Source organism: Brienomyrus brachyistius, chromosome 13, assembly GCF_023856365.1.
Source record: "Brienomyrus brachyistius isolate T26 chromosome 13, BBRACH_0.4, whole genome shotgun sequence".
Taxonomy (NCBI): domain Eukaryota; kingdom Metazoa; phylum Chordata; class Actinopteri; order Osteoglossiformes; family Mormyridae; genus Brienomyrus; species Brienomyrus brachyistius.
This window is the reverse complement of record NC_064545.1, coordinates 9,060,593-9,084,329: the sequence shown is the minus strand read 5'-3', so window position 1 is coordinate 9,084,329 and position 23,737 is coordinate 9,060,593. Positions and strand designations below refer to the sequence as shown.

At 43.5% G+C, this 23,737-nt stretch overlaps 1 protein-coding gene and 1 non-coding gene across 19 annotated transcripts; one reads left to right on the top strand and one right to left on the bottom strand.

The window, feature by feature from the left end:
* Window positions 1-202: 202 nt before the first annotated feature.
* LOC125706891 (uncharacterized) lies at window positions 203-10,003 on the bottom strand. Of its 18 annotated transcripts, none has more exons than XM_048973739.1 (12): window positions 8,729-10,003; window positions 8,258-8,420; window positions 7,885-8,086; window positions 7,412-7,525; window positions 6,397-6,510; window positions 5,382-5,495; window positions 4,367-4,480; window positions 3,745-3,816; window positions 1,621-3,613; window positions 1,213-1,284; window positions 963-1,040; window positions 203-856 (listed from the first exon to the last, which is right to left on the bottom strand). In XM_048973739.1, exons 1-12 carry the CDS (start codon window positions 8,829-8,831, stop codon window positions 621-623), a joined length of 3,375 nt encoding a protein of 1,124 aa, XP_048829696.1. In that variant the 5' UTR covers window positions 8,832-10,003; the 3' UTR covers window positions 203-620. The 18 variants fall into 18 exon arrangements, with proteins under 18 accessions (XP_048829696.1, XP_048829697.1, XP_048829709.1 ...); XM_048973740.1 differs by having other exon boundaries at window positions 7,894-8,086; XM_048973752.1 differs by lacking the exon at window positions 1,621-3,613.
* Window positions 10,004-19,022: 9,019 nt separating this feature from the next.
* LOC125706914 (U1 spliceosomal RNA) lies at window positions 19,023-19,194 on the top strand. The gene has a single exon (XR_007382099.1). It is a non-coding gene; the product is annotated as a U1 spliceosomal RNA (small nuclear RNA).
* Window positions 19,195-23,737: the final 4,543 nt, after the last annotated feature.

Sequence of the window (23,737 nt, the reverse complement as noted above, 5' to 3'; positions counted from 1 at the left end):
ATTTTTCACGTTACTTACACAATGGGGGCCTAATTTGCATACACAAAAAAAAAAAACTTTATACACCCTAGAAAGCATATTTTAGTATACATACTGCATGACTAAGAATTGGTTTACTTTTAGTGACTGAATACTATATTAATCAATGTTGCTTTTGACAAAAGACTGAAGTGAGGTACCTTTTACCTTCAAAATACACGACTCATATTCCAAATATTTATTGTCTTTTCTAATTCACAGCACCTCACCCAAACACAGAATAATACCATTTCGGCTGGCTACACACAGATTTGCCCTGGGAGTTAACATTGTATTTGAGTACCTCTTTATAGTTACTTATGACCACTTAAAGCTTCTGAACATTGTTTTCACTCTTTCCATTTGAAAATAAAAATGCAAACATTTTCCCCCTAATCATGTCAATTATCACCATAAAAAGCAAGTAAAAAACTAAAAACACTTTACCATTTTCTCTTTCAACAACTAAAAATTTCTTTTGCAGCTACTTACAAAACTAAAATTTTACCCTATAAAGTCAACTTAAAAATCTGGGGGGAAATAAAATACCTGTATTAGCTGCAGTATCTATATAAAACAAATTAGTCACTTAAGCTACTGACTTAAGCTGACAGTAGTTTTCTTTTGTTAGAAACAATTCGGTTATGAACGTAATACTTGATACTCTGCCAATCTCTATCTTTGAGAGCTTCTGGTTCTTTCTTTAGACATTTATCACAGTCTGCTTTCCCTGGTACCCGACCGGATTGAAGGAATATCATCAGATGTCTCTCAACAGCCTGAATTTCCATCTGACTCCATTTTTTCTTTGTCTGTATTCTTGGCCCAGGATTTGTTCCTACACAAAGAATACAACCATTTTACTGTGTATTCAAATGCATTCAGTAAGAATTTACTATGGATAATAAGTAAGCAATATTTGTCAACTTTAGAGTATAATTTACCAGTTGTCACTGTGGTCCTTTGCCTCTTTTGTATGGTCATTTCTCTCTGCACAGGAGGAATTGCTCCAGACGTAGTTCCTGGTGAATCAACGACGAACCAGAAATTAAATTTACCAAAACAGACCAAACAGGAAAAAAATTGAATGACCAGTTGATGCTATTAAAATACCACCATTCAAATCAGTTTTGGCATTAAGGTTGAATGGCACAAACCGCATTGTCACGTGAATAATAATACTCTTGCAAATACCTTTATTCAGCAGCTCGGAATCCACTTCATCTTCAGTCATGAATTCCTCCTCAGTAAGCTCATCAATTGTCTCTGTCAAAAACGGAAGCAAAAATGGAAGTTATTCAAATGCAGGACTATATGGAGTTCTAATCTATGGAGCACTTCATTAATTTAATCATCTAAAAACCCTGCAATGAGAATGACATGTTTCATTATTTTATTATTAATATTTTATTTAAACATTCTTGTTTTTGAATGTATCATCACATTAAAGATTGTCTAACAATTAGCAAGTAATTCTGACTACACTGCTAAATCTTTCAATTTAAATGCACAGACAACAAAACCACTAAATATCTTGTAGTAGAATGATATATTGTACTTTGACATATGAGCTTTTGAGCATAATGAGTGAATGAGGCATACCGTTTGGGTCAATGTTAATTTGGTCCAAATTCTTTCCCTGAAAATCAGCTATCCTTCCCTTTTCAAGTGCCATCAGCACTTTGCTTACTTTAGCCAGCTGCAGTGTTTTTTCTGGCAATCTGTAAAATTCACGATGGACCCTTATATCATGGCCTAGAAAATTGGCAAGCTGATCCATTTCAGTGTTGCTCATGTTTAGAATAGTTGACAGTGTTGCAGCATGCTTTCGTAGCTTCGTTGATGTCAATGCCTTTGGACAGGAAGCATTGCAAGCAAGAGAAAATCTCCTTAAACAGTCAGACCCTCTGATGTGGGTCATGGCTAATGGTCGAGCAAACATATATCCATTCTCTTCTAGCACTCCACAAGACTCCCTGTTCTTCACTAGCAACTCCAATGCTTGTAACATTTTAGGTGTAAGCAATACAGGAACAGGCCGGCCCCTTTTCCCTCTGATGATAATCCTGGAGTAATGTTTGCACAAGGTTTTCTCAAGCTCTGAAAGAGCCCAGTCTAAGTCATCATGATGGCCAGAGGTGTCCCTGGAGAGAAATGCCGACAAGGGCATTCTTGAAACTTCTCCTTCCCTACGCCTGTTGAATAATATTATTTCAGCCAAGCATGCTTTAGCAAGAGCAGACCAATTCTTGACCGAAGCCTCAGATGACAACTGGCAGACACACTCATCCAGTGTTTTGTCCAAATAAGCATGCAGTTTTTGCACATCTCGTGTAAATGGTAATAGCGAAGGTGCATTCCACTTTATTTCTGCAGCGTTCCGTCCAGCAGTGGCAGACACCAGCTCATTCCACTTCTCTTTGTGGACTTCTTGAAAGTCTGTGGCTTTCTTCTCCAGTACTTCATTACCTGTAATTAATGCTTGAGCTTTAACGAGTTTACTCAGCTTCACTAAGCTGTTTCCAAGTTTACGGGCAAGAGAGGGGATTTTGTATTTTTCGGTTTCCCTTTGGTATCCACATGTAATCTGAACTGCTTTGATAACTTCCAAATATTTTGAGGGATTAATAAAATCTTCCATTGTTTTCAGCGATGTATATTTTTTGGCAGTAACCAAGAGTCTTCCAAGTTCTCGCAAAGTCTGTCTAGTCCAGGTTTGTGCTGCATCACTCGATCCTTTTTTGTTAAGTAAATGCTCCCCAATTTTAATTATGTGACTGTCGTTTTTCAGGGCTTTCGTGACTTCATCAGCTTGCATGCCACTAAGTGTCTTCCATAATTGTTTACTGACTTCAGAAGGTGCAGGCTCTGCAAAAGCACAAAGTGCTTGCACTCTATTTTTTCCCTGAACTGACTTAGTGCCTTTAGGACAAAATTTACACAGTTTCACATGTCGCCATAAAATCTTTCGAAGAAATAATCCCTGGCAATATGCACAGTGCAAGTAGTCATCTCCTCTACTTTCATTGTGTGGCTGTTTGCAAGCAACAAGCTGTCCTTCACCCGTCCTAATAACAGCTGCATTATGGGCAAAGTTCCCTTTATTCCTGAGAAAATCTAAATGCATTCTCCTCTGTTTTGACCCCTTTGGAAAACTACAGGCCTTTGCTACCTCTCTCTCATTCTCATGTTTTTGTTCAAGGTGTCTTGCAATTTTGCTGTATGGTTGCATGCAATACAAGCAGTAGTGTCTTTTATTGTATGCTCTGCCTCCACCACACTTCTTCTTTACAGCAGAAACCAGGACAGCATGTTTCCCTCCTTCCCTAATCTTACTTGTGAAAACAGCCATATTGTCATCATCTTCCATCTCCTCAGAACTGCAGCTGACTTCTATATCCACTGTAGTACTATCAGGAGCTTTCCAGTTAAACTCATAAGAGGCACTGTCTTGAGATTTCTGTTTTGATTTGGAAGCTGACAAACTTGAGCAACTGCTCTCACTGTCCTCACTTGAGTTGGGAACATAGTCCTCACCACTCTCTGACAAGGAATCAAAGAGCTCCTCTGAACCCTCAGGAACGAACTCATTCATCTGGAAAAAGCAATATTTTAGATAGGAAAATGTAATGCCAAATTTACAATACGAAAACCACTGTTTCAACATCCAGATCTTCACCTAAACATCTAGACCAAAAATAAGCCATCATCACTGAAATGCCTTACTTTTATACTCCGTGTTCTTCTGAGTCTGGGTACACATTCATCAGCACCAGCTTCACTATCTGAGTACTGGGACTGAACGAAATCAACAATAATATTCAACAACATGACATCTAATAAGCATCCATATCAACTCAATTTACTTCAATAGAAAATTCGATATATTTTCTTAACACACTGATTGGACAATGCACTGTGTCATGGCTGCATTTGCACAAATTATGCTTCTTAAGCATTATTGTGTGGGCAGCTTTGCTCCATCACACCCACAGGGTTAGGGTTTGAATCTGGCCTCCAATACTGTATGTTTGAATGTTCTCCCCAAGACAGTGTGGGTTTGCACCCTTGGAGACAGGCACATTAGCTAAACTTGGGTGTCAAAATTTCCACATTGTGTGTACTCAAAATACAGACTGGCGTCCGGTCTTGGGTTGTTCCCTGTCTTGTGCCAATTAAAGCAGGGATATTCCCTAGCCCCCGGCAACTCTGCACTTGATAGGCAGTGGAATAATGAAAGGATTATTCAAAAGCACAGCGAGACATCTATTTAAGAAAAATCTAAATGATAAAGTATGGAAGCATCAACTACCTAACTTTCATGATGAGCACAGGTAAAAACACTTACCTGTTGTCCAGCTGAATCAGAAGTTACCAAATGGTCATCTTCATCTGTAACCATTTGGTTGGTCTCGCCAGAATCCTTGTTGGTCTTCTCGGCTGTCATGTCATTTGTCAAATGCTGTGAAGAGGTTAACAGCTTTAAGTGAACAGGCAGGTAAATAACTTCAAAATCACACTACCTTTGGATTGGCGTGATACACAGTTTGCCCCTTTTCCTATAAAAATGGCAACTTGCATCGTTTTCAAAACACACATTAGTCAAAGCTTACTTTGTGGGGACGCCGTGAAGGCATTAAAATCTATCATGCAGTTTTCTTAAGAAAGCAGTGTTGTCACTAAATCCCATTTAGCCATCCAAGTAATAGTGAGAAGAACTCAAGCATAAGTAAAAATCATACAAAAGGTGATCGATGCAGCCGGACACGTCATGATATGCCGTACAAACGTGTCTGGTACACACCTTCCTTAATTTTAAAAAATAAGAAATTCATGAAAAAGTGTTGCAGGCAGAATAGGCAAGAGAAGTGGACATAACGCATTTACAAAATTTCATTTTTCAGCTGCAAAATACAAGTTTGTTTTAGTGCCTCACGCAGTCCCCATGAAGCTAGTTTTGTCTAAAAGTGTGTTTGTGCTTGAACTCCTGAGCTGAAACTCGCAAACATGCTTAGTGGGGACATTTTACACACATTTCCTGCTGGTCTTCAAGGGGACATTTTCGTGGTCAATGACTACTCTGACTGGGTATAAAAACACAGTCAGACCAAAACATGCGTCATGAGGACAGAGTACGGGAAGAAAATGTAGCAACTATTTTGGAGATATCAGAATGTGGTAACTAAATCCTCTGCAGACTAGTTAGAAAAATGTCACAAACCACTGTTCATTCACACTAATTGAGCAAAAATACTGAATTATTCTACAGTAGCACAAGACTTCCATCAAAGTACCTTGAAATGATAAAGAACGTGAACATCAACTATCTTATTGTCATGATGAGCACAGATAAAAACACTTACCTGTTGTCCAGCTGAATCAGAAGTTACCAAATGGTCATCTTCATCTGTAACCATTTGGTTGGTCTCGCCAGAATCCTTGTCGGTCTTCTCGGCTGTCATGTCATTTGTCAAATGCTGTGAAGAGGTTAACAGCTTTAAGTGAACAGGCAGGTAAATAACTTCAAAATCACACTACCTTTGGATTGGCGTGATACACAGTTTGCCCCTTTTCCTATAAAAATGGCAACTTGCATCGTTTTCAAAACACACATTAGTCAAAGCTTACTTTGTGGGGACGCCGTGAAGGCATTAAAATCTATCATGCAGTTTTCTTAAGAAAGCAGTGTTGTCACTAAATCCCATTTAGCCATCCAAGTAATAGTGAGAAGAACTCAAGCATAAGTAAAAATCATACAAAAAGTGATCGATGCAGCCGGACACGTCATGATATGCCGTACAAACGTGTCTGGTACACACCTTCCTTAATTTTAAAAAATAAGAAATTCATGAAAAAGTGTTGCAGGCAGAATAGGCAAGAGAAGTGGACATAACGCATTTACAAAATTTCATTTTTCAGCTGCAAAATACAAGTTTGTTTTAGTGCCTCACGCAGTCCCCATGAAGCTAGTTTTGTCTAAAAGTGTGTTTGTGCTTGAACTCCTGAGCTGAAACTCGCAAACATGCTTAGTGGGGACATTTTACACACATTTCCTGCTGGTCTTCAAGGGGACATTTTCGTGGTCAATGACTACTCTGACTGGGTATAAAAACACAGTCAGACCAAAACATGCGTCATGAGGACAGAGTACGGGAAGAAAATGTAGCAACTATTTTGGAGATATCAGAATGTGGTAACTAAATCCTCTGCAGACTAGTTAGAAAAATGTCACAAACCACTGTTCATTCACACTAATTGAGCAAAAATACTGAATTATTCTACAGTAGCACAAGACTTCCATCAAAGTACCTTGAAATGATAAAGAACGTGAACATCAACTATCTTATTGTCATGATGAGCACAGATAAAAACACTTACCTGTTGTCCAGCTGAATCAGAAGTTACCAAATGGTCATCTTCATCTGTAACCATTTGGTTGGTCTCGCCAGAATCCTTGTCGGTCTTCTCGGCTGTCATGTCATTTGTCAAATGCTGTGAAGAGGTTAACAGCTTTAAGTGAACAGGCAGGTAAATAACTTCAAAATCACACTACCTTTGGATTGGCGTGATACACAGTTTGCCCCTTTTCCTATAAAAATGGCAACTTGCATCGTTTTCAAAACACACATTAGTCAAAGCTTACTTTGTGGGGACGCCGTGAAGGCATTAAAATCTATCATGCAGTTTTCTTAAGAAAGCAGTGTTGTCACTAAATCCCATTTAGCCATCCAAGTAATAGTGAGAAGAACTCAAGCATAAGTAAAAATCATACAAAAAGTGATCGATGCAGCCGGACACGTCATGATATGCCGTACAAACGTGTCTGGTACACACCTTCCTTAATTTTAAAAAATAAGAAATTCATGAAAAAGTGTTGCAGGCAGAATAGGCAAGAGAAGTGGACATAACGCATTTACAAAATTTCATTTTTCAGCTGCAAAATACAAGTTTGTTTTAGTGCCTCACGCAGTCCCCATGAAGCTAGTTTTGTCTAAAAGTGTGTTTGTGCTTGAACTCCTGAGCTGAAACTCGCAAACATGCTTAGTGGGGACATTTTACACACATTTCCTGCTGGTCTTCAAGGGGACATTTTCGTGGTCAATGACTACTCTGACTGGGTATAAAAACACAGTCAGACCAAAACATGCGTCATGAGGACAGAGTACGGGAAGAAAATGTAGCAACTATTTTGGAGATATCAGAATGTGGTAACTAAATCCTCTGCAGACTAGTTAGAAAAATGTCACAAACCACTGTTCATTCACACTAATTGAGCAAAAATACTGAATTATTCTACAGTAGCACAAGACTTCCATCAAAGTACCTTGAAATGATAAAGAACGTGAACATCAACTATCTTATTGTCATGATGAGCACAGATAAAAACACTTACCTGTTGTCCAGCTGAATCAGAAGTTACCAAATGGTCATCTTCATCTGTAACCATTTGGTTGGTCTCGCCAGAATCCTTGTCGGTCTTCTCGGCTGTCATGTCATTTGTCAAATGCTGTGAAGAGGTCAACAGCTTAAGTGAATATGCATACTTGAAGTTACAGTCTGGAAAAAAATCCATAGAAACAACCTATGCAATCATTTATGTTTCTGTATAAGTCAGTAATCACAACTTGTTTCAATGCCTTCACACTTCCCACTCTCCATATAACTCCTGTTGTTTGACTGAACATAGGACCCATAAGTTCTTCCTAAATGAATATGTACCATACTATTTGAATAACAATATTGTGAAAACTGTCCTTACATTGCTTTTGGCAAGAATCAACAAGTTGATAAAATGTTAGTTTCACAACTGACCCATCATTTAGCAATAGTAGATTCTTCCTAGCTTCAAACCATTGCAATACTGACCGAACAGACCTTTTCTCTCCATGGCCAATCGTTTGTGCCATAATCGTAGGTTATTTCTTCTCCCTCTTTTATATCTCTTAATGCAAAAAGACACAGATGTGGCTTTCCATCCACTTTAATTACTTTCATTCGACAATTGGGGTTTCGATGGTCATCGTTCACTAGCCGGCCAAACGATCCATCTTCTATACTAGCATCAATACTGTAAAGCAAAAATAAGTACAAGTGTACAGTTATTTCCATTTACAATAGTTAAATTATCTGACAGACCTTGAGGTTAACCCCTGCTTTACAATGGCTTTTAAAGGTTAAGTTGTTCTTAGCTACAGCACATTGCTAATTGATACCAACTAGTAAATATTTGTCAGCTTACCACCATGTCCGACTACTCCATTTAAAGTCAAACATAAAGACTGTGCAGGACTTGTGATAGACTTCTCTTCTTCTGCTTGACTCAGCAAAATTAATCAATTCACCTCTATATTCAACAATAAAGTCCCCGTGCAAGAATGGAGCAAGTGTGAACACTCCACGGCCTTAAAAAAAAACAAAAAAAAAAAAAACACATCAATATGGACTAGACAAATCACAAATGTGACAGGAAACAGGTATTTCTCATGATGTTAAATGCATACAACTAACCAATGTGCTACTATAACATTACATGGTTAGTTTTTAAATAATGTTGCCAATATTTTGCCTTTTACTCTATGCTGGAAGGAGAATGCTAAGAAAAGTAATGGATTCCAGAAACTTTGGTGCTTGGCGGCTTAATGATATAATATATTATTTATTAATCCATGGAGCTATATTGCACAACACATACATTTTTAGCAAACCTTACCTTTTAACGGACTTATGTACTTGATCTCTAATTTTGTACTCTTGTCTGTCTTTGTGGCGACATGTGAAATAGCATCATTTAGAGGACTGATTCGTCGAGACATTTTGAGCTCTGCAAATTCAAAAGCAAATTAATTTTAAACTAGTTAAAATCATTAAACCTCATAAGATAAATTGAAATCATTGCATAGTATCTATCACACTCATGACGGATAGTTAACAGAACAATTTAAAATAAAAAATACATTTACTATCCTCACGACATTACTTACCCAGTTTTCTATATTGTTATATTACTACAATGGCAGTCTAGCTAAACAAATGCGCTATTATAGCTGGTTACTCGACGTCCTGTTTTTCCATTTATAAAAACGAGATACACATCAAACAAAATCTATTTTAACTAAACTGGACACTTCGCAAAGCTATTTCAGAATAAAGAATATGTTAAAATAACAGGAATGTATTTTGTAGACTATTTTAAGCCTACGTGCGAAATGCATTAGCTTACTGTCGACGTAAAGCAAACATTATGATAGCACTTAAGATACAAAGCACTCGAAGGCGTAATAATAATCAAACTACACAAAGAACTACATCCAATAAAATACTCTAACTAGCCACATGTCTACTTGTTAATATAGAGAGACTGAAAAAACTTAAAATTATTCACTTTTGGCTATACGACTACTCCTGAGGACTGCGCGTAAATACCACAAAATTCCGAGTTCGGTATTATTTTTGCATACTTTATATACTATTTGTCACATTAAATGTAGTCGAAACCTTACGTTCTCCAAAAACAACTTACTGCATTTAATTGTATATACAATATCTGCATTTATTTACATGCAAATATAAAATAAGAAACCGAAATAAAGTGCCTCCAACTTACCAGTTACTTTTCCAGCGTCGTCTTCACTCTAGAAGTTTTCCCGCGCCGTATGCAAATTAGGTGTACGTTACCGCGCTATGCAAATTTACAGCGTGTGTGTGTGTCTGAATCCTCGCCTGCTATAGCATGGTCTAGACCGCTAGCGTCGCTGTAGAGCATCTCCCACACACACACTCCAGGTAAAAATCATCAGTTATGGGCCACCACTGATAGTCACTCCAGACCTTATATAGGCTCTCTCCTGCTGATTTAGCATGGTTTCCGTTGTGGGGACCATGATTTTGGTCCCCACAAAGATTTTGGTCCCCACACCGTGACTGTGTAAACACACTGAAGTCCCCATGATGATATAATTACAAGGGCACACACACACACACACACACACACACACACGTCGGGTATACCTATCCTTATGGTGCTCGCTCATTCACTTCTATGGAAAAATGCTAACGCTAACTATGACAACCTTAAGCCCCAACCATAACCACAAGAAACCAAGCAAAATACAAGAGTTTTTGCATTTTTAGTTTTTTCATAGCAGTCACTGATTTTTATAAAATAGAGTTTTCCCTTATGGGGACCAGGAAACCGGTCCTCATAAGGGAAAAAAAGACGGATATTTATCACGTTATGGGGACATTGTGTCCCCATAACGATAGGTATACTTGTTCTCTCTCACACACACACACACACACACACACACACACAGAAGCTGATTTCCATCCCTCTGTTATTAATGCGCATTTGCTCTTTTGGTTTTCTAACAGTCGCATTACATTTTTCAGCAAAAGCTCTTTTGCTTATTATAGCAGTTTGCACCCTTTTACTGCAAACGAACTTTTGAAATTCAGCAGAACGCAGGCTGGTCGTTTCTGTCACTACAAGCCGACGGGGAGTTTCCCAACTGACAGGGACACGTCCTCTTTTCATAGGCAATTACCATTTCGCCTTTCGAGTTACGCTCAAATGCAGATATTTCCCTTGTGGTGTGCTTGTGTCCGTATGATGTATATTGTTATAATTTGATCTTATCCTGATTTGTCCTGTTGTTATGGAGCTGCACATTTGACAAAACCAAAGCCTGACTTATCTCATGGTATTTATTAGTTATTATATGGGGGCGGGGGGGTGAAGACAGGGTACTGGAGCCTCTCACACATCAGGGGAACATTCTCCTCCTTTTACCCTCCCCCTACCCATCTCCCTGTCAACAATTACACCACTCTTACCCACCCCTGATTGCACAAAAAACATACTTGCACACATAACTGTGTCGTGAATGACCCTGCTTGCAATAATTTTTTCATGCCATTTGCTCTACGTAAAAGCCTTAGTTCTCCCTGTTGGACACAGACGTCCTCCTTTTTATAGGTCAGGCTGCGCTGTCTGACCACAGGCCATGAGGAGGGTATTCTGCAGGATGAGCATTGTGTCACCTAAATAATGCTGAGGATATGGTGCTGAACCTAATCCTTTCATATTTTAAAAACGCTTGAGGCAAAGGCGACTGAATTATTGCAAGACATTAATGAGGACCCCTTTGCTGTATGATTATATATAGATGCCTTGTTTCCATCAACACAGAGCTGGAGCCGGTGCATGGCTGGTTCTAGCTTGGTGCCTTTTGAGATCCTGTCCACGTTTTCATCGGATTCAAAAACGAATGGAATGAAAATGTTATGTAGGCAGAAGTGCGAGTGAAAGAAAAGTTCACATGAATTTGTTCATCTGGATTGATTTTGATCTATTTCGGATATAAAGTTTTTATAAGCTGCCGAACCAAAAAATAAACGAGGCTGGGAAGATGTACAGGCCCTCTCTTAATGGGACATCCCACCTTCTCTTAATGGGACATTCCACAGTCTCTTAATGGGACATCCCACCTTTTCTTAATGGGACATTCCACAGTCTCTTAATGGGACATCCCACCTTCTCTTAATGGGACATCCCACCCTCTCTGATGGTACATCCCCCTCTCTCTTGATGGTACATCCCCCTCTCTCTTGATGGGACATCCCACCCTCTCTGATGGTACATCCCCCTCTCTCGTGATGGGACATCGCACCCTCTTTTAATGGGATGTCCCATTAACTCTTAATGGTACATCCCCCTCTCTCTTGATGGAACATTCCACCCTCTCTTGATGGGACATCCCACCCTCTCTTAATGGTACATCCCCCTCTCTCTTGATGGAACATTCCACCCTCTCTTGATGGGACATCCCACCCTCTCTTAATGGTACATCCCCCTCTTTCTTGATGGAACATGCCACTCTGTCTTTAAGGGACACCCCGTCCTCTAAGCTATGTGTACCGTGGTGATGAGCTCAGTCAGGTAAGGAATAGCAGCGCTTTTATGAGGTCTCAGTGTCTCACTCCCAAAAACAGTTTTAAAACAGCCCCCCCGTATCCTCCTATCCTACGGACTTCAATAGGCCTCCTATTGAGGCCTGGGGTCATTTAGGTTTAAGATGAAGGGCACTGATGTTTTTATTGTGGATTCTGCTGACGGCACATGGGGCCGATGACTGATATAAAGAATGGGATGTGTAGGTGTTCCCCTCGTCAGGTTCCAGCATTAATTACATGCTCTGACCCAGGAGGCTGTGAGTGTGAGCTCTGCATTTCTGGCAGCCCTAATTGATGGAGTATAGCCCCCACCTGAACTTCTTAATCACAGAATTACCTTTTTACACCCTCTATTAAAATGAGTCCAGGCCACAAGTCTCTGATGTATAAATCATAACCTCTGAAAACTTTCTAAAAAAGTTTCAGAATGACCCACACCAGGTCCTACCACCCTGAAGTCTAATATTAGATTATTTTCCTTCTAACGCGTACAGAATATCAGGACTGGCTCTTTGTCCCACACATGCCCGTGGACATCTCTGTGTTAGCAGCTATCATTTGCTCATGCCTGTTAAGGAATATAAAGAGTCCTTTTTCCTAATAGAGCATGTGACCCAGTCTTTTGTCATACGTGTGGTCGGAATGTATTGAGTTGAACATACCTCAAACTGCGGAAGTCTGAATTGAAAGGGATGAAGTTGATGTAGCTGAAGGACGAATTTCGTGCTGCTGCATACTTGCAAATGGATGGTGTGACAATAAAAAAAAACACCTGACATCTTATTTAAACGCTTCAGACATTATTAAACGAGCCCCATTGCATATGAATGTCTCCGAGGTACATTAACCTGTGCTCCTTTCTGTCACTGCAGCATAACTGGTGACTTCTTGTTCCAGTAGCTTCACCACACACCTGGACACCACCTCCAGATTCCACTGCTCTGCATCATCACCATATAATGAATGGCCGTCAGTAGTTCACGTCATCGCGATGGTGTTCAAGCACTAATTTAACACCAATTCAGATGCTGTCATTTCTCAAACATGTTCAAATAGAAACTAACACTTCAAAAAAAAAAAAAAAAAAAGAATTATCTGGAAAGTGGCTTCTGAATGTGAAAGCTTGTGAGAAAGTCTTATGGCTGGAAATCATTTAAGGAATGTGTCACAGTCAAAATAAGCCTATCCAGTCTTTATGGTTGGCACGTCTCACCTCTGTGACCTCTGTCTCTGCTGGGATCATTAAAGACTCATGAGATTTCTGTCCATGCACTTGGATTGGGATTCTAGACATGTGCCATTTGTATACGCTGATGACAGAATTGGATGCAGTGATGTCATTTCCTGTATGGTCGCAACTTCCTCTTTGCCACGGTCAGCTTCCCAGTGGCTTGTGGACGGCTCTTACTTGTTCCCTCAGCAGAGGTCTCCTTGTTCTCACTCAGGATCCTCAATGGGCCCTTGGGGAGGCCCTTGGGGCCCTGGTAGCCACCAGCTGCCCTCTGGGCCTGCCACTGTGTACCAGGAAAGTTCCTTGGTCAGCAGCCAGCACCCCCCCCCCCCTCCCCCGCCAAACACCCCTGCCTCACAGTCAGGAAGTGGTAATGAATCCTCACTCCCCATCTCCCCTGATTAAAGCCCTCCATCGCTTCACTGGTGAAAGTGACCTTTCAGCCAGAGTCATTTCAGCACTGGAGCTGCGCTCCCCTCTGTTTTCATTAGTGGAATTGCACAGCAGAGGTGGTCATTTTTAAGGAATTCCCTAGAAGGTCTTCATGCGTTTTCTTGGAAGGTGTGGCCATCATGCAGATACAAGGGCATATGTCTGACCACACCAGCACCTCTTAGGGATGCTCTCGTAATGTCCACGGTGTGTCTGACAGCATTCAATAAGGGAATGAGATTAACCTATTAGCTGAGGCTTTAGGGGAGTGCTGAGTCCCTCGGTGCCTCCCCAGAGGGTGACCTGACCCTCCGCTGCTGAGCTCTCACTCCTGTCACCCTTCCTTCCCTTTCCATTTGCCCTCGCATTACATCAGGACAGCCGGTATAAAACCGTCCTCACTATAGTCTTTTAACCTGCCATCACTCTTGATTAATCTCGCGAAGGTAAATTTAGCTGTTTACTAAAAAGATCCTTATAACAATAATGATAATAATAATAGTGCAGTAATGCAGGGGGACTGAGGCTGCCTCTATAGTCCTGTTGTATGTGTATCTTTCCGCAGAGAGCAGTGCTGATCGTGGCTGCAGAATCTGACGGCTGCAGCTACCAAAGATCTATGGAGCTGCTCCAGAGAGCAACACGGGTGGAACAGCCTGTTGCTGAAGGAGCTTCCTAGGGGACACAGGCACCCATTCAGGGGGTAGGAGGTGCTGTCCCACGAAGACCTGGAATCTGGCCATCATCCTGCTCTCACTCACCACTGCCAAGTTGTCCATGGGGCTCCCCAGTACAGATCCAGCCTTGTTTGATCAGTTTGTTCAGCTTCTTCCTTTGCAGTGCAGCAAAGCCACTGTCCCAGCAGACAACTGCGCCGAGGATGGCTGATGACACCACTGCATCACAGAATGACTTCAGAAGTGGTTACTGTACACCGACGGCCTCAGTTTCCACAATAGGTAGAATTGGCACTGGCCCAAGATTAGTGGATAATCTATAGGATTGTACCACCTCAATCTCCATCTCCTGGATTCTCACTGGACTGACTGATGGCGGCGTTGTCCTGCAAAAGTCCACCACCAGCTCCTTGGTCTTATAGGCACTGAGCTGGAGGCAATTCTGCTGGCACCACCATAGTCGTGGATGAGTCCACTGAATTTGTGCTCATCACCGCCAGTGACAATCACTGCGTCGTCCGAGAATTTGTGGATGAGACAACTGTCCGTGTTGTACGAGAAGTCTGCAGTTTATAGGCTGAAGAGAAATGGAGCCAGGACAGTTCCCAGTGGAGCACCTGTACTGCTCAACACTGTATTAAACACACAGTCCAGTGTTCTTACATACTGTGGTCTGTTGGTGAGGTAGTTGGTCCAGAATACAAGGCACTGACCCACCCCATCCTCTTCATTTTGTTCATCAGCGGTGTTGGTTGGATGGTGTTGAAAGCACTATAGAAATCAAAGAACATGAGTCTCACAGTGCTTCCCTGTCTTTCCAGATTAACCCCTTACATCCTGAGCTATACGTTTTTACCTTTCACATACATGAGATTAACACCTAACAGAAAGGAAACTGTCCCTGACAGTGGGGCAATGTAGAAAAGCATCATCCTTGACTGAGTGGAAACATAGAAAACCATCATCCCTGACAGAGGGGCAATGTACAAATCCATCATCCCTGACAGTGAGGAAATGTATAAAACCATCACCTTTGACAGAGGGGAAACATAGAAAACTGCAATCCCTACGTTTTTTCCACTACTGGGTCACTAATACAATTTTGTCCCTCAATAATACCTGGGACTTCTTCTGGTTCATTGACATTTAATAAAGTGTTTAATTACTCTCCATTTGGCGGAGCAATACGAGGATCGCCATTTGACATATTCCCTTCGATGTCATACAGATATAATGTCACAATTTATGAGCATCAAGCCAAACAGCAGCATCTCCATGCGTTCCCACATCACGCTCCTTAAGTAAAGCGTGTTAAATGGTAGCCCATCTAATTGCACACCTGACTCCGGATGGCTACTAAGATAACGGCATAATCCGATGCTAATTCTATAATTGTTTTGAGCGATCAACCGTTTTGGAAAGGAAAAAAAAATCCAGTCTGTACAGGATGTGAAGAGTCCTAAATATAAGTTCGATGTCGGCTTTGTAGAACTCCAGCAGAATCTCCGCTGTTACTCTGAGGACAATTTACGGTCTCTTAATGACTAACGTGCCGGACACATCAGAATAAAGTCATCATTTTCTTTGCTTAGATATTATTACTGGGGAAGAGGCTGCCCTCCAGGGCTTAAAAACATAAATACACTGTACATAATGCCTCCCAATGTCATCATTTGGCTCCCAGCTGATTTGCAAACAAATTACAGGCGCCTGCATGACGGTGCTGTGCAGGTAGAGGTCATGCATTAATGTGTTGGGGGAGACTAGCAATAACGCAGGCTGCACTATTAAAAACATTAATGCTAAGTCCTGCTTATCAAGAGGCACTTCTGTGGGACAGGACGCCGTGGCCTATGGGGAGAATCGTCCCAGCTTTAATTTGGACTTCCCCGGAATAATTAGATACCATATAATGGATGCATCATTTCCGTTACAGGCTGTATAAGCAGATTGGATGATTTCCCATCGGTGATCCGACGATGAAACAGCTGCAAACTCGAGCTCATGTCTAGTTTCTGTCGAGACAGACGCCGATATTCCAGCATCGCTGATTTTTAGTGATTTAGCATCAGTCAGAAAGGAGGTCTAATCCTTCTGGACTTGGCGAGTATGATTTCGCTGTGATCTGTGGCCATTCGTCACTGTGCTCCTGATTGTTTTATGGCAGGGCCCTGATGCTGAGCGACAGGCGGGACAGACCCTCCCCCGGGTGGCCATCGCTGTCTCCTCTCGTCCTGACAGCTGACTCCTGGCGTCAAGCTAAAATCCAGAAATGACCGATTATATTTTAAACACTTTTCACTTGTCTCAAACGTTTGCATTGGGCCTGGCAGAAGGCTTTTGGCAGCTGGAGGCCATGCAGGTTCCTGTAGGAGAGCCCTTGGAAAGTGTCTCTTTGACATGGAGAGCGTGTGTCACTGTAGCCCCCAGCGACATCTCAATGCAGTTGATTTACTCCCAAATCTCACAGGACCTGCTACCATTGTGCTTATTGGCTCCGGATATGTCGTTACACATGCATTACAAATGAAAGAGTCCCCTGCCCTTCTGTTCTGAATTAGATGCACAGGCAGAGAGGGTGAAGCCAGACGGGCTTGTATACTGATGCTGCGTGTTGGCTGGCCTGCAATGGCGGCATTGCCTTTTATATTTTATACAGCACTAATAATATAAAAGTACCTCTGATTGTATGTGGGACAGACCCAGCCGTGCTGGTTGGGCCGGGGGTCGGGAGGGTAAGTGGGATGAAGGCATATCTAGATTTTACCCACGGGGGTAGCTTTAGGTGACCCCCCCCATACAAGCCTAACACTTACAAATAAGAGGCCCTGTTCTTCCCCAGATGGTTACGGACCTGTGTCTTTCGGGTCTGTTTTACTGATCCGCTGGGCATTGTGTCATTCCATCGGCTCTGTTTCTGATCCGAGCTGCTCGCTTTAAGAGCGAGGAATTGATTTTGGCTGGCGATGGAGTCAAGATTGATTAAATTATAACAGAACAGCCTTGATAGATTTGTTTTTCTGTAACCCCCAAGGCTTCGCTGTGAAACAAAAGCTGATCTCTCTCTACCTTAAGAAGCCACATGACTTCAGCTGTGATGCCATTTCATATAAGTGATCGTGATCATAAGAGTGGACGGGGGGGTGGGGGGTTACCTGGTCCTGCTGCCATTTTACCAAGGAGATGAGTGTCCACTGACCAGCTGCCATCCCTGTAATTAATGTCAGCGATCAGTGTAACGTGTTCAGTGCTTGCTGTGTTCAGGTTGCGGCTGCTCTTCCGGTATGCCAGTCGTGGGTGGAAGTGAAAAGGTTGCCAGTAGGACCCCCCATGTAAGAGCTGTGAGGGGGGTCACACCTGCTTCACACCCTCATTACTTTATATTTTACAAGAACAAGAAGACATGTCGGAAAAATGCTTAATTTGAGACTAAAAATATGTTATCGATTGCAGACAGGCCCCTCTTATCTTCTGCTTTATCTTCTAAGTGTCGTTCTGAAAGTGTGGCGTTTTGACCCCTGGCTCCCTGTGCAGATTGGATTTTGCTCAGCTTCCTCCCATAAAATAGGGACCTTGAGCCTAAAGGACGAGCAGGAGCGAGCGAGCCGGAAAAACGCAGTTTTATCTCAAGCTTTCCGAACAGCTGAGCCTGGCGTGTGACTGACAGAGTCCAAGCCATTCGCTGCCCTCCTATTGGTGTATACTCAAGGAAGGGAGAAAAACTGCCAGGCAAAGACTCTGTATTCCGGCTGATAACCGATAAGACCCCGATCTATTTGGCAACCGCACACTCCTCCATGGCCCCGTCTGAGTGAACGGTGGAAGCTTTACAGGCTCCAAAGGGTCACTGTGTCTCACTTGCAGGTGCCCCTACTGACTGGCAGGCTTTGGATTTCAGTCAGGAGGTGGCAGTAAGAGCCGCTGAACTGCACTGCGTTTGCAAGGCGAATCAAATGGTGAAGTGGGTAATAAGCTGACTGATTCATCTCTTTCGGCATGGGGAGCCGCTTTCATGCTAAGAAAAATCCTGTGAACGACTTCGAAATGTAGACCTGATCTGGTCCATATGGCAATAAGAGGCAAGGGAGGCAAAGATGGGGAGGAAGGAATGGGGGCGTCAAGTCTGGGGAGAGCATAGAGGATATAAACACTTAGTGACAGGGCTTTGCCGAAGCCTGAGATTTCCAGAATGACTTGGTTAACATTTGCATTCCAGTGGCACTGCAATAAGAGCAGCCTGCCTTCCTAAAAGTGCATAGCGTCACCACGCAGACGGCATGGTACAGCTTCTTAGTGGTCTGTGGGTACTCAGCTATACTCAGTTTACTCGCACAGGTGAAGTACTTCGGATGCTATTGTCTGTTATAAGAGTGTTTCCCAACCCAGTCCTTGGGGACCCCACATTTTTGCTCCCTCTCAGCTCCCAGAATCACAGACATTGAATGCCTAGTGGTCCACAAAGAGTAGGTTGGGAAACTCTGCTAGAGACTTAATTAGCCTATAGTTGCATCAGACAGGGTGGCAGTATTTTACTAGTCCTGTTAGCCTTATAACTTGGGGTCAATCACAAAAATAACTTTCAGGAATCATTCCCATTGGTTAGTTTGTGGTTTGATTCTCCCGTGTGAATCCCGTGTCTTGCCTGACCCTCCTGTCTCCTCCCTAACATGGCCCTGATGAGCCACACTTGTTGCTTGTTACCCCTCATACTCCTATTTTCCTGGCAGGGGAGATACCACGATCATGAAGGTGGTGCACTCAGGGTGAGGCCCAGCCATTGCACCGCGGCTGTACTGACTCCCGCGCATTTCCCAAATATCAGAATCTAGACTAATCTAGACTGCATAATTTCTGGTTGTAGGGGACTGTGTTCATCTGCTTTTTTCATGGGTAGTGGTGGCCTAATGGTTAGGGAAGAACACTTGTAATTGAAGGATTGCTGGTTTGAATCCCTGATCAGCAAGGAACCCCAGGCAAGTTACTGTCCCCTGGGTGCTGAACTAGCTGTCCCTTACTCTGTCATGATGTCACATATGAGTTAAATGCAGAGGACACATTTTGTTGTTGTGCTGTGGTGTATCAACAATGACGTATCACTTCACCTAATAGTTAGTCTTGGTATTTAAGTACCTGTTTGTCTCTTCAGCCCCAGTCTAGTCATTGATGTTGCTCCTCCTGTCTGCTCGTGTCCGTCCCTGTACTCACCTTCTTGTTTTGACCCCTTGTATGTTTCCCTGCTTCCGTTTTGTTCCTGGTTTGGCTCTGTTTCTTTTCTCCTAACGCTTGCCTTCGTGTCATTCAGTCTCTGGGTCATGACACCATGGAGATAAACACTCACAGAGCGGCCGTTCCGGGGCTGAGGTTCCCTTCCCATATCCTGACCCTCCACCCTCCAAACAGAGTTACATTTTTTGGACACGAGGCTAGAAACGAACTTCCATAACACAGCCGATTGTAACAAAATATGCTGAACATCATTTTTCATCGCAAGCAAGTCTGTCTGCAGTTCCGGCCAGCTGTGGAGACCACTTGGGTAACCTTGACACATTAGGCAGAAGGTGCCTGTTAGCTCAGCTGAGGTGTGTATTCATCTGGAGTTTCTGTATGTTTGTATAAAAAAAATAAAAAATGAGAGAAGGTTGAAACATGAGACCGATCCAAGTGAAAGGACCAGAAGGCTTTGACCTTAAACTTAATCAGCATAAAACCTACGCAGGAATCCTAAATCCAAATCCATGTGGTGAGGACATGAAAAATCCTCACATAGTTTTGTAGCCTGGTGTTATTCAATGAAATGTAGAAGCATGATGGGCTCTGCTAGTCACTGTGTTTTATAGCCTTCAGAGCATTTGAAGGGCTGGTTTGATTTACAACCTATGAATCATTTTTTTTCTTTTCTGCTCCTTAAGTCATCAATGTATTACCTTGGTATGTAAACAGACACCCGCTGTGCATACACTTGAAAATTACCGCACTGTATTTGTTTAATAAAAACAATCTCTTCTTAATTCACAGTACATCACAGATGGACTTCATGGATCTAACAGGCAGGATGGAAGCCATCCATCCATTTTCCAAACCGCTTATCCTACTGGGTCGCGGGGGGACCGGAGCCTATCCCGGAAGCAATGGGCATGAGGAAGGGAACAACCCAGGATGGGGGGGCCAGCCCATCGCAGGGCACACTCACGCACCATTCACACACACATGCACACCTATGGGCAATTTAGCAACTCCAATTAACCTCAGCATGTTCTTGGACTGTGGGGGGAAACCGGAGTACCCGGAGGAAACCCCCCAACGACATGGGGAGAACGGCAGGATTGAATTTGTGACAAATTCATTTCCTGGGAGCTGTTTAAAAGGTGCAGGCTCAGTATTTCCCATGCATACCTAGCTAAGTGTGCCCAATAAAGGCGGTCCTATCTGGTACTAGCTAAGTGTACATAATAAAGTACATCCTAGCCTAGGTATGCCTAATAAAGTGGGTCCTATCCGGTACTAGCAAGCTGTACCTAATGAAGTGGGTCCTATCCGGTACTAGCAAGGTGTACCTAATAAAGTGAATTCTATCCGGTACTAGTTTGATGAGCAGGTGAAGTTTTTTTATTTTTTTTATTTTACAATCTCAGCAAACACTTAAAACATTTCAAACATTTTAAACACTTGAGACTTGAGTGTTACCTCTGATCATTTTAAACTTTTCCCAAAAACAACTGGTGTTTTCTATCGAGAAAAAATAAATGCTAAAAGGTAAATGTATATCTTAATGCAAAGCATGGCAGCTATATATCAAAGCAAGCATCTTATCAGCACGGTGTCATTACGATTATCCAGAAAAACAATGTCATTATTCTGCATTGTTGATAAATCGTTTGTTGAATGAATGACTAATGCTCTTTATGCACTTTTCCTAACTCACAAACCTTGAATAAAGGTGGCATTTTCAGTTCAAATAAAGCTGCTATTATCTATCAAATACGCATAGATATAAAAGTTACCATGGGGGCTCAGCGAGTAGCAGGGGTTACAAGCACAAAACGTCATTAAACATCCACTATTTCAGTTACGCTAACTACTCCTGTGAGGGGCCAATTGAAGGGTGATAATATGTAATTCAGACGTAAAGACGACGCTGTTATAATCGCGTATCCAGTTTGCTGCCGGGATCCTTGGTGACTTCAGGGCTACCAGCACAAATGGGGATGGGAGCGAAAAACAATAATTTATAACTACACAAGCGCCTGACTTATTAGATATAATGTGTATTAATTATTCATATTGTACTTCCTGAGCATGGCCCCTTCAAAAGAACTGTTCAGTACGTCATTCACCTGTCCGCCAGAGTACTGACACGCCCCTTTAAAATGACCGTCCAGTACATCGTCCCCCTGCCTCCGGAACAGTGACGTGCCACTTTAAAATGACCGTCCAGTACATCGTCCCCCCGCCTCCGGAACAGTGACGTGCCACTTTAAAATGACCGTCCAGTACATCGTCCCCCGCCTGTGGAACAGTGACATGCCACTTTAAAATGACCGTCCAGTACATCGTCCCCCCGCCTCCGGAACAGTGACGTGCCACTTTAAAATGACCGTCCAGTACATCGTCCCCCCGCCTCAGGAGCAGTGACGTGCCACTTTAAAATGACCGTCCAGTACATCGTCCCCCCGCCTCAGGAGCAGTGATGGGCCACTTTAAAATGACCGTCCAGTACATCGTCCCCCCGCCTCCGGAACAGTGACGTGCCACTTTAAAATGACCGTCCAGTACATCGTCCCCCGCCTCCGGAACAGTGACGTGCCACTTTAAAATGACCGTCCAGTACATCGTCCCCCCGCCTCCGGAGCAGTGACGTGCCACTTTAAAATGACCGTCCAGTACATCGTTCACCCGCCTCCGGAACAGTGACGTGCCACTTTAAAATGACCGTCCAGTACATCGTCCCCCCGCCTCCGGAGCAGTGACGTGCCACTTTAAAATGACCGTCCAGTACATCGTCCCCCTGCCTCCGGAACAGTGACGTGCCACTTTAAAATGACCGTCCAGTACATCGTCCCCCCGCCTCAGGAGCAGTGACGTGCCACTTTAAAATGACCGTCCAGTACATCGTCCCCCCGCCTCCGGAGCAGTGACGTGCCACTTTAAAATGACCGTCCAGTACATCGTCCCCCTGCCTCCGGAGCAGTGACGTGCCACTTTAAAATGACCGTCCAGTACATCGTCCCCCTGCCTCCGGAACAGTGACGTGCCACTTTAAAATGACCGTCCAGTACATCGTCCCCCTGCCTCCGGAACAGTGACGTGCCACTTTAAAATGACCGTCCAGTACATCGTCCCCCTGCCTCAGGAGCAGTGACGTGCCACTTTAAAATGACCGTCCAGTACATCGTCCCCCCGCCTCAGGAGCAGTGATGGGCCACTTTAAAATGACCGTCCAGTACATCGTCCCCCCGCCTCAGGAGCAGTGATGGGCCACTTTAAAATGACCGTCCAGTACATCGTCCCCCTGCCTCAGGAGCAGTGACGTGCCACTTTAAAATGACCGTCCAGTACATCGTCCCCCTGCCTCCGGAACAGTGACGTGCCACTTTAAAATGACCGTCCAGTACATCGTCCCCCTGCCTCCGGAACAGTGACGTGCCACTTTAAAATGACCGTCCAGTACATCGTCCCCCTGCCTCAGGAGCAGTGACGTGCCACTTTAAAATGACCGTCCAGTACATCGTCCCACTGCCTCCGGAGCAGTGACGTGCCACTTTAAAATGACCGTCCAGTACATCGTCCCCCTGCCTCCGGAGCAGTGACGTGCCACTTTAAAATGACCGTCCAGTACATCGTCCCCCCGCCTCAGGAGCAGTGACGTGCCACTTTAAAATGACCGTCCAGTACATCGTCCCCCTGCCTCCGGAGCAGTGACGTGCCACTTTAAAATGACCGTCCAGTACATCGTCCCCCTGCCTCCGGAGCAGTGACGTGCCACTTTAAAATGACCGTCCAGTACATCGTCCCCCTGCCTCCGGAGCAGTGACGTGCCACTTTAAAATGACCGTCCAGGACATCGTCCCCCTGCCTCCGGAGCAGTGACGTGCCACTTTAAAATGACCGTCCAGTACATCGTCCCCCCGCCTCAGGAGCAGTGACGTGCCACTTTAAAATGACCGTCCAGTACATCGTCCCCCGCCTCCGGAACAGTGACGTGCCACTTTAAAATGACCGTCCAGTACATCGTCCCCCCGCCTCCGGAGCAGTGACGTGCCACTTTAAAATGACCGTCCAGTACATCGTCCCCCTGCCTCCGGAACAGTGACGTGCCACTTTAAAATGACCGTCCAGTACATCGTCCCCCCGCCTCAGGAGCAGTGACGTGCCACTTTAAAATGACCGTCCAGTACATCGTCCCCCCGCCTCCGGAGCAGTGACGTGC

Coding starts and splice junctions, on each gene's coding strand:
- LOC125706891 (XM_048973739.1), bottom strand. CDS start 8,831: ATGTCTCGACGAATCAGTCCTCTAAATGATGCTATTTCACATGTCGCC. Junction 6,511..7,411: donor CTGATTCAGCTGGACAACAG/GTAAGTGTTTTT, acceptor ACCTCTTCACAG/CATTTGACAAATGACATGAC. Junction 4,481..5,381: donor CTGATTCAGCTGGACAACAG/GTAAGTGTTTTT, acceptor ACCTCTTCACAG/CATTTGACAAATGACATGAC.